The 11,817-nt window shown below is 38.0% G+C and overlaps 1 protein-coding gene across 1 annotated transcript; it reads right to left on the reverse strand.

The window, feature by feature from the left end:
• Positions 1–9,958: 9,958 nt before the first annotated feature.
• Positions 9,959–10,714, reverse strand: LOC109239829. Its single transcript, XM_019406420.1, has one exon. It carries the CDS (start codon positions 10,712–10,714, stop codon positions 9,959–9,961), a length of 756 nt encoding a protein of 251 aa, XP_019261965.1.
• Positions 10,715–11,817: the final 1,103 nt, after the last annotated feature.

Below are 11,817 nucleotides of genomic sequence, written 5' to 3' on the forward strand. Positions count from 1 at the left end.
TCTGAGTGGAACCAATGAAAAAAAAAAGAAGGGTGCACTTATTTTTGTAAAAAAAAATACACCACTAGGGGAAATTGAAAAGGCAAAATAAAAGAAGAAAAATCTGAAAGCAAAAGAGAAGGAAAAATAGAGATGAATACATTGTTGTCTTGTTCTTGCTAGTGGGTATGAATTAATGTAGTGCTTAAAGAAGAAGGGAGCATTTTTGGGGTGATATTATTTGTAAAATTAAAGTGGTGTTGAAGAATTTGCGCTTAAAGTTATTATGTGGTGTGTTAAAGTGCTTAGGAGGGTTAGTCACTATTCCTAAATATATCCTACCCGACCCTTAGCCCACATTACAACCATGAAAAAGTCCTAATTGATTTAGATCGAGCGAGCCTACATTCGTAGAGATATACATTATGGTCAAGCCTATGGTATCAAGTGCATGCATGTGACTTCTTTTGTGAGAGAGAGCGAGTTCTTTGATATATATATATGAGTCTTTAAAATATATTTGATCATGAGATTCGAATGTGTGGATTCAACTTACTCTCTTGCCTTGGTTGTGAGGGCACATGGTTTCACGAAGGATAGGTAACATTATTAGACTTCTCTAGGATGTTGGGTGTTCAAGCCATGAGTGCATTGTGACATTGAGTCGGTTTTTGAGGCTAGGATTGTTGTGAGCATATTGTCTTTGTTTGAATATTTTTGAAGAATGACATAAGTAAAGGGAAGTGTAGGATGATTGCATATGCTAGAGTTTAATTGTTGCTATCAACCATAATCATTGGTGTAGTGTGCTTCGAATATGTTAAGTGCTCATAGATAGAGTAAATTTTTGGTTGACTCGAGGACGAGCAACTTTTAAGTGTGGGGTGTTGATGATAGGCTATAATTACGTATCTTAGTCGATTATTACACTCTAATTTACTGCACTTTAATTGAGATTGAGCTTTAATCGCTAGTGTTTTGCACTAATGGTGTGTTTTATGCCTTGTAGGAGTGATTCCGAGCTATGTAGATGTTATGGAATGAATTCAAGTGATTTGGAGCTTTGAATTCTGAGTAAAAATTCAAGGAATCAAGCCGGGATCGTGTTTGGGGGTCAACGGATGATAGTTAGAGCGAACGAAGACTCCAGTAGGCATATTGCGCACTTTCTAGTAAAATAGATATAACTTTTTGCTCAGAACTCCATTTGGTCTCCACAATATATGGTTGAAACGCTAACTCAAAGGGCTACAACTTTTATGTTATACATTTTTCCAAATTAGGAACGGAACAGGGTGAAAAATGCGCGAATGCGCGAAGTTAGCGCGTAGTCGCGCGAGTTAAGGAGTTGGAGGCAGAATGTCAGAAGTCATGCGCGAAGTCATGCGCGAGCTCGCGCTAGTCACCCGGAAAAAATATCCTTTTTCACATTGGAGAAGGTATAATTGTTTGGGCCCAACCCTACTTGGTATATATACATGGAAAAACGGTATTTTGAAGGGAGGAGGACGTTTTTGAGAGGAAAACACAAGCATAGAGCCGCCGTGGAGGCCGGGTTTCATCTTTTCTTCCACCAACTTAGTCTTTTTATGTTTCTTTGTATGATTTGTTGTTTTGCAACCATGTCTATATGGAGCTAAACTTCACGTTTTAGGGTTGTGGTTCTTTCATGACTATTGTTATTCGGATATTGATTTTGATATCTTAGTTTATCATATTGGTTTATTTATTCAATCCTGCACTTAATTATTTGATTGCTTGATCACCAATTGAATACTATCTACGAATCTAGAGTTGAACTCGAAAGTGGAAATTCTAGATTGCATATAGGATTGAGTAGAGCAAGTTCTTGAACCTGGGCCTCGTGGAACGGATTCGCGGTTAGGATAGACATATACCTAATTGCCTTGCTTGGTTGATTTACAGGAATTATAAATGCGTTCTTGTTGATTCTAATTCCATAGACATATAGGAGTTAGGTTAGCTTGAATAGGCGAGTAAGAACTCGACGGATTCTTTTGAGTAATATTAACCCTGTCAACCAATAAACTAGATAAATTAGTTAGTTAATTCAATTGAAGAATACAATAGGAATGTTAGATAGCCCATAACCCTAGATCGTTTTCATTACATTGATATCATAAAAATCTGCTCTTTCTCTGTCCAAAGTTCATTATTTGTTTTTATTTATTTTAATTAGTTTAGAATCAAATACTTCTTGGTTCAATTCTTGTATAGATAATTAGGATAGTCTAATTTAGTTAATAATTGATCATAAGTCCTCGTGGGTTCGATATCCGACTTTTAGTCACTTTATTACTTGACGATCGCGTATACTTGCGTGTGCGTTTGGCCGCAACAACGGACCCGGACCCGTGATCTAACGGTCCCGGAGGGTCCGTTGGAAAATATGGTACTTGGGCGTATGCCCGAAAGTGAATTCCGAGGTCCCAAACCCGAGAAATGAATTTTTGAAGAAAATTGTTTTCTGGAAAATATAAGAGTTTTTGGAAAATAAAAGATGGTAAAATTGATGGTATCGGGCCCGTATTTTGGTTTTGGAGCCCGGTACAAGTTTGAAATAATAATTNACAAGTTTGAAATAATAAATTAGTGGAATCTGTGAAGTTTGGTAAGAATCGGAGTCCGTTTAGTATAAATCGGACCTTATTCGAGAAAATTAGAAATTTTGATGTTCTTAAGTGATTTCATGAATTTGAGGCTTAATTCATAGTGGTTAATGTTATTTTGATAATTTGATTGCACGAGCAAGTCTGTACGATATTTTTGGACTGGCGTGCATGCTTGGTTTGGAGCCCCGAAGGCTCGGGTGAGTTTTGGATAGGCCACGGAGTGGATTTAGACTAAGAAAAAAAATAGCTGTTGCAGGTTCAGAGAAGTTGCACGTCTCTGAACCTGGCTTCACGGTCCACAGTGCTTTCTCGCGACCGCGGTGGGATTTATGCGGTCCGCGGAAGGGCAAGGCCAAGCCTCCGCGGCCGCGCTCGGTATTTTGCGGTCCACGGTGGAGCTCCGCGGCCGCAATCCCTTTTGATGCGGTCCGCAGTGAGGGTCTGAGAGGAGTATATAAACGGGACTTTTCAGTTATATTTCCATTTTCAGAAACCTAAAACATAAAAGGGCGATTATTCAAGCACTCTTTCTTTCCCCAAAACACAAGTAAGTGATTTTAAACTCATTTTTTCACTTCTTAACTTCTTTTTACAAGATTTTATCCGAGAATCTGGGGTTTTCTAGTGGGATTGGGAATTTTGGGTAAAACCTAAGAATATTGAAATTTGGGGATTTAGACCTCAAATTGGGGTCAGATTCTAAAACTAATTATATATCCGGGCTCGGGGGTAAATGGGTAATCGGGTTTTGGTCCGAACTTCGGGTTTGGACCAAGCGGACCCGGGATCGATTTTTGACTTTTTGAGAAAAACTTTGGAAAACCTGTTTTCATGCAATAGAATTGATTCATTTAGCATTTATTGAAATAGTTAAGTAACTTGTGGCTAGATACAAGCGAATTGGTGGTGGAATCAAGAGGTAAAGCGGTAATTGAGGCTTGAATTGTGTTCGTGGCATCGAGGTAAGTGTTTGGTCTAACCTTAGCTTGAGGGATTAGGAGTCGTGTCTTATTTGCTATGTGTTAATTGTTGAGTACGGCGTATAGACATGGTGACGAGTATCTATACGTTGGTGTCAAGCATGCCCGTGAGTCTTATACTATGATTAATGTGACTCCGTTTTGTATTGTTCATGCCTTATGTGATGATTTCTATTGTTGAACAAGGCTTGTGGAAGTAATATTGGTAATTGAACATTGAAGAGCGTTGGCTCAAGTTGTAAAATGATTTGCGGAAGTATTATTGGCAATTAAGCATTATAGAGCATTGCCTCAAGTTGTGAACTGAGTTGTGAAGTAAATGTGAAAAAGAGAAGAGGATTATGATATTGTCTCCCTTGCCAGGATGTTGATGCTTTTATTGTTATCTCCCTTGACGGGATGTTATTGCTTTTGATATTGTTTCCCTTGCCGGGATATGACTGTTGTACTATTGTTCCCTTGCCGGGATTTTATTGTAATTCTATTGATTCCCTTGCCCTTATTGCCTTGTGATTGTTGCCTGGGTGAGGAAAAGTGTAAAGCACGAAGGGTGATGTCGTGCATGATATTTGTGAGAGAGTGTTAAAGCACGAAGGGTGATGTCGTGCCGATTATATTGATCTTATGGTGAGGACGAGAGTAAAAGCACGAAGGGTGATGTCGTGCACTTGTCTTTGATTTTCCTGATTTTTTTATTGATAAGTGAGTTATGGTTGCTCTACATTCAACTGTTGGTTTTCTGTTGATACTTGTTGTTCCCCGCAGCATGATTCCCCCTTCCTATCTTTAATTGTAAAGTTTTGCCTTTATTTTCCGCTGTATATGATTTAACTGCACAGGTTTATTTGGTAGTCTGGTCCTAGCTTCGTCACTACTTCGCCGAGGTTAGGCTAGGCACTTACCAGCACATGGGGTCGGTTATGCTGATACTGCACTCTGCACTCTTTTGTGCAGATCCTGGTACTGGAGCATACAGACCTTAGCTTTGGGTTGCTACCTTCAGTCCATTCGGAGACCCGAGGTAGTCCTGTAGGCGTCCACAGGCCTTGGCGTCTCCTTCTATCCTTTCATTCTGTTTCTTTTATGTATTTCAGAGACAGCGTTGTATTTATCTTTTGTACCCCTATTTGTAGTACTCCTAGACAGTTTGTGAAATTATGATACCAGTTCTGGGTAGTTTATGTTATGGATTGATATTGGTATCATTATTAAAATATTATATTTCAGTCTTGCGCTTATTTAAAATCCGTTGTTTATATGATGTTGGTTAATTGCTATAGAATTAAAATGGGAAAAAGATAAATAATACAAATGGTTGGCTTGCCTAACTTTTACTAGTAGGCGCCATCACGACTCCCGGGGGTGGAAAATCCGGGTCGTGACACTATCACATATTCATCATTAACTGCCGTCACCGCCTATCATATCAACTACCACCATGCCGCCACCACCACCATACTCACCGCCACCTCCACCACCACCACGCCACCATCATCCTCAATCATAGCCGCCACCATTATCGACCATCACCACCTACTATCCCCACCACTCCGACCACCATCATTCTCACACATAATCAACACTCATCCACCTCAACTGCCACAACTGACCACCCCATCACCATCAACAACCACAGCCGGCATTGCTCATCATTATAACCTACCACCACCTACCCACAACCTTCCTCAGACACAACTACTACCACCACCCGCCATTATTAACTATAACCACCAACCACCACTATCCTCAATCATAATCGTTACCACTACCAATCACTACTAGCTACTAGCATGAACCACCATTATCAACCAAAACTACCACCAACCACCGCCTCTAGTCTGCATTCACCCGTTAGCCATCACCACCAACAACTATCATATTTTAAAAAACTATATATTTTATTGATAGAATATTAGATTAGTTAGTATTTCATTTGAATTTTGTGTTTATTAATTTTCAAATAAAAATAAATTTTATACATTCAGATGTTAAAAATCAAACTGTCTTAATTATTTCCTTTTTTGATCTTAATACACATCTTAATATATTCAGATGTGTATTCAGATTCAGATGTCTTAATCTTAATACACATCTTGATATTCAGATCTGTATTCAGATTCAGACGTTTTAATCTTAAAAAAAAAAAGAGGTCTTAGGCCATAGTTGTTGATATTCAAATTTCAATGGCTTTGTAAAATCCTGGAGGAATTATGATATTATTCCTGCAGCAACAAAGTGGAAAGCTTAAATTCCTTAAAGACAATGATTATACTTTCGATGCTAGATTATTTTATCCAATTATTTTTCTAACTTTTAACCCAAAAATATTAGATTGCGAAACACATAACTTCTATAGTGATCCGCCCTTGCTCTAGTCATTCTCTGCATTTTCAATAAACGTATGCCATTTATTTTTTGTTATTTTAATTTAAAGATTTGATATATTCAAACGTCCACTTGATCTCTTACTATTAGCTCAGCACTTTGATAGACATGATTTTTAGCTTTTATCAATGAAGATAATATTTTCTAAGAATTGCTTCCGCTAAAAACAACATAATGTGACTCCTGAGTCCTGCCACTTGCTTTTTTTATCAGACAACTCACGGATTTGGCAAAATCAAGTACACTGCTTTGTCGTTTGGCTTTGAGAAATATTTTATTTTGGTTTTTTACGATTTAGTTGACTAAACGAATGGATGGGGTTTCGTTAGGGGTGTTTTTCAGTGCAGTAACGTTTAGATTATTAATAATAATGTACTTAGGAGTTGTTGGCTAACAATAAACTAACAAATTAGCAGTTACTTCAATAAAAATACAAAAGACACAAAATGGAATAATCACCATTCAATGATCAGTTAATGACCGCTTCATACAATTAGTTTTTTTTTTTTTTGGTTAAACTGAGAAATTGTATTTAACCAAGTAAAATATTTACATCCGCCTGCTCATTTGACTCTAGAGTCGGGTCCTACAAAAATAGCTTTTTTAACACACTTTAATAGAACTTACTATCTATGCTAACATGGATACCTATTTATCTTTGCTAATACTTCTCTCCATTTACAATAGTTCTCACCTCTAATATGTATATGAAGTACAATATCTCTAAGTATCTCCCTACAATCTCTTTTTGCTTGTTGAAATCTTCGTAGGTTTCTTTCCAACCACGTTTGATATACTGTTGCTGCAAATGCATTTCCCAGTATCTTCCACAGTTCTTTCCTGCTCCTCGTTCTTGTTATCATCCATGTAGTTTCCTCTTGCCAACTACCTATCTGTCGATGTATTCCAAATAGAGTTAGTAGCTGCTCCCACATGAATCTTGAAAATGAGCATTCAAAAAATAAATGTTCATGTGTTTCCTCTTTATCAGTCATGCATAACACACATTCCTTAGGAACTGTCATTCCCCATTTGCTTAATCTATCCACCGTAGCTAATCTCTGCTGCAATGACATCCATAAAATGAACTGATGTCTAGGTATGATGCCTTGTGTCAAGAGCAATGTTTTCTAGTTGACCTTTGGGTATTGTGGCATAAGTGAAGTGTATGCTTTGCTGATTTTGTACTGCCCTGTACTGCATATAGCTCCAGTTCCTTCACTCCATTGGTTAGCCATCTTCTTGCTTCAAATACTTTCCTTATCACCCAGCTAGCTTACTTAGGTGTTTTCATATTTTCCAGGTCCTTCTGCTTCATATAGTGATGGTGAATCCACATACCCATAGCTTGTCCTTCTTTTGTGCAATTGACCATAATAGTTTACCTATTGTTGCCTTGTTCCATAGTGAGAAGTTTATGATATTCAAGCCTCCTGCTGCCTTTGGTTTACAGACAGTTTCCCATGCTATTGATGCCTTCTTCCCTTCAGTGCTCCCTTTCCATAGAAAATTCCTGCAAATAGTAGTAACCATTTCATGAACTTTTTTTGGAATCAGGAACACTTGTGCCCAGTAGGTTTGCATTTCAAACAGTACACTTTTGATCAATTGAACCCTTCCTGCATATGATAAGAATCTGGATGTCCAGCATTTAACTCTTCCTGCTATTCTCTCCACCAGTGGCATGCATTGGGTGATGTTGAGTTTCTTTGAGGATAATGGAACCCCCAGGTATTTGAATGGTAATTCTCCAATGGTCAGCTTTAAATTCTGCAGAATTTCATCTCTGTACTTTGTGGATATCCCTGCTACATATATTGAGCTTTTCTCCATGTTTGCTTGCAGCCCAGACACAATTGAGAATTTTTCAAATTGGTTCATCATTAGCTCAATGGATATCCTGTCTGCTCTACAGCACATTAGAATGTCATCAGCAAAGCATATATGAATCAATCTCAGTTTTGCACATTTGGGATTTGAATCCAGTTGCTACAAGGCCCTGTTCAAGTATTCCATCACCAACACAAATAGGTAAGGTGATATTGGATCACCTTGTCTTAATCCCTTTTTTGCCTGAAATTTTGGTGTCAAACCTCCATTCATCAGAAGAGAATAAGAAACTGTGCTTACACACTCCATTATCAGGCTGACCATCTTGTTTGGGATGCCCAATTCCAGCATTAGAGTCCTTAAGAAGTTCCAATCTACAGAGTCATATGCTTTCTTTCTGTCTACTTTTACTATGCATCTTGGAGACACTGATTTCTGCTGGTATCCTTTAATGAGTTCATGTGCCAGTAGGACATTATCTAAGATGTTTCTCCCTTCTATAAAAGCCGACTGTGAAGGTCCCACCAAACAATCTACTACCAGCTTGAGCCTGTTAGTGAGCAGCTTAGCTATGATCTTGTACATGGTTGTGCAGCAAGCAATAGGCCTGAATTCCTTTACAAAGTTAGGATTTACCACCTTGGGACAAGTGTGATAGTTGTGCAGTTTATTTCTTTCAGCATCTTCCCTGTATCAAAGAATTCCAGCACTGCTTTTATAACATCCTCCCCAACCACTTGCCAGTTTTCTTGAAAAAATTCTGCTGGATAGCCATCTATTCCTGGAGCTTTGTCTCTTGGTAAGTCTTGGACCACTTTTACAATTTCCTCCCTTGTTATAGGCTTCATCATTTCCTGCTGTTGTGCTAGTGTTAAACATGGTCCATCTCTAGCTATAGTAACATCAATTCCTGTCATTACTGGAGCAGCTTCACCTAGTAGCTTCTTGAAGACCTGTATGAATTCCTGCTGTATCTGTTGTGGATCAGTCACCCTCAAATTTTGTGATGTGCATATAGAACTGATTTTATTCCTTGCTTGTCTAGCCTTCAGTTGTGCATGGAAGTACTTAGTGTTTAAGTCTCCATATTTGATCCATATTGCCCTTGATTTCTGTCTTAAAATCTTCTCATGAACTGCATCCCATTTTTCTATTAGCATCTGTACTCTCTTTTCTTGCTCAATGAGAATTGGATTGAACTGATCACCATTTATACCCTGTTGAATCCCATTTAGTTCCTCCTTTAGCTGTTTGAGTTTCACCTCCACTGATGAATATTGTTTCTGAATCCCCCTGGTTTGCATTTCCACTTGTTACAGCTTCATGCATATTTTGTACATGGTGTATCCTTCTACTTCCTGGCTCCATATAGATTTAACTGCTTCCTTAAAGTCCTCTTGTTGTAATACCACATTTAGTAGTCTATATGGTTTCCTCCTCTGCATTCTTTGCACCTCTGAGTTCAGTACTATAGGTGTATGATCAGAGCATCCTGGTGCTAGATAAACTGCTTCAATTCCTGCATACCTCCCAAACCAATCTGCATTTCCAAATACCCAGTCTATATGACTATAGATTCTATTCTCCACCTCTCTCTTGCTCCATGAGTTTGTATCCCTTTTTTATTGACCAGCCCTACTCCAACATCCTCAATGCACTGATTGAAATCAATTACTTCATTTTGATGAACAGGAGCCCCATTTATTCTATCCTCCACTGACAGTATACTGTTGAAATCACCTAGGATTAACCAAGGACCTATAGTCCCTGCATTTATGCTTCTTAGTTAATTCCATAACTCTTTCCTTTCAGCAATAGTATGTAAGCCATACATAATAGTCAAATAACTATGAAATTCAGAGTTATTATCTTGTATATGACAGTGCACCAGCTGTGAGGTTACCTGTATTAGGCTTAGCTTCACTGCTGTCTCTTTCCACCATACTTATATTCTACCATTAGGTGCTTCTGCATAGTTATCTATTATTCTCCATTCCCTTCCAAACTTCATTTGAATCTTTTGTGCATTTCTTTGTTTCACTCTGGTTTCCAAACATCCTACCAAATCTATTTTACTCTTAGTCAGAAAGTCCTTAAACTCTCTTTGTTTAAAGGACTTATTAAGTCCTCTAATGTTCCAAGTGCTGAGTATCATATTAGTGGGATTGTAGTTGGAGTAGGCCCTTTTGTAACCCCTTGTATGTGCCTTTTTTCAATCCTGTGAGGTGGTTCTTCCTGAATTCTCAATACTGCATACTTGTTCCTTCTTGTTAGTTCTTCAAGTTCAATAGGAGGCTGTCCTTTTGTTTTAGGCTTGCCCTGGTAAATCTTAATCTGTTTGCCCCTATCTTCAATCTGTATTTGTACCTCTTGCAACTTCTCTTGTGTACTCTCTTCTTCCTTCTGTATCTCCTTCTCAGGTGGTATTTTTTTCTCTTCATTGTCATCTTCTTTAGCTTTCCTCACCCATTGCTGCTTTTTATCCTTTTTCCTCTGCATCCCTCTCTGTGGTTCCTTTTTGCATTCACCATTAGGATGCCCAAATTTGTTGCATTCTTGACAGAATACTAGTTTCCATTCATACTCCACACTTTGCACCCTAATTTTGCCATCTTTTTGTTCTAGTTTCAGCTCATCTGGCATCGGTTGTGTTATATCCATTTCAATTAGCACACGAGCATAAGATATTCTCTCACACTCTGCTGTTAATCTATCAGTACATACAGGCTTCCCCAAACAACTAGCAATTCTTCCCAAGTTCTCTTCTGCCCAACATTGGATAGGTAGCCCAGGAAAGTTGACCCACAATGGCATCACACGCATAGGTTCCTTGTCAATTTCAAAATCCGGCATCCAGTTCTTCAACACCAGAGGTCTATTATTGAAAGTATAAGGCCCTTTTGCCATAGTCATCATTTTTTTCTTAATTGATTAAAATCTAAAAATGAAGTAACCATCATCATGCATAAGAACCGTAGGAGTAGTTACTGAATTCCATACTCCATAGGCGAATTTCAGCATCTCCTTGAACGTAGGGTTGCCTCCCATAACATAGCCTACTAGAGCTGATTCCCATTTCTTACACTGCATTTCAATTTCTTCCTGATTCAGCTTTACAACTTTAATTCCATCTCGTATTTCTGGTGGGTAGAATTTCAGTTGTAATCCTTGTTGCATTGTTCTATTGCCTTTAACCACTTCCGCCATAGTACGTTTTTGTTCTCCAGATCCAGTAGAGTATGTCAATTTTCGAGCTGCTGTAGCCATCTGGTTCTCCTTTTCAGTTATAGTTTCAGTATCCATCGATTTTGATCCCTGCATGATCGTCGGTGCACTTCCCATTCCTGTCATCCATTGTACCAATTGAATTGGAGCTAGCTGCTGTACAGTTCCTGATTCCGGTGTGACTAGTCGATTCGTTGATTCCTTTGTATTCTCCTCCATTTGTGGTTGCTGAGATTGTGCTTTCCGATTAGTTTTCCGGCGAGTCATCGTTATCGGCGTACATTAGCTATTCCTTGCTAACGTGCGCCTCTAGAGCAATAACCGCCTTTTCCCCCTTAATACAATTAGTTTAAATATATTGTTGTTGAAAATTACATAAACAAAATAACTTGCTTTTAAATAATTAGTTTAAATATTTTGCTTTTACTTTTTCGTATATATAGGAGATTTTAAACTTATTTATGTACAACTTGGATACAATATATCTACAACGCTTAAATAGAATTTTTTGTATTGAAAATCCGGTTAAAAACTAGAATTTACATACAACTTATATTGTATATATTTTGTATGTCGTTTTTACACCCGACATATAAAATATATACAATTTGTTTATGTCTTCTTCTTCGAGTTTCAATTTGAAATTCTAACCAAAACCACCTCGAATTTTCACCAAATTTTTTCAAAATTGGGATATAAACTCTAAAGAATATTCCCAATCATTTAAAATAACACCAAATTCAACTAAATAACAATTTCATAATGGGTTGAGTGTAGGATACACC

This window comes from Nicotiana attenuata, unplaced genomic scaffold (assembly GCF_001879085.1).
Source record: "Nicotiana attenuata strain UT unplaced genomic scaffold, NIATTr2, whole genome shotgun sequence".
NCBI classification, from domain to species: Eukaryota; Viridiplantae; Streptophyta; class Magnoliopsida; order Solanales; family Solanaceae; genus Nicotiana; species Nicotiana attenuata.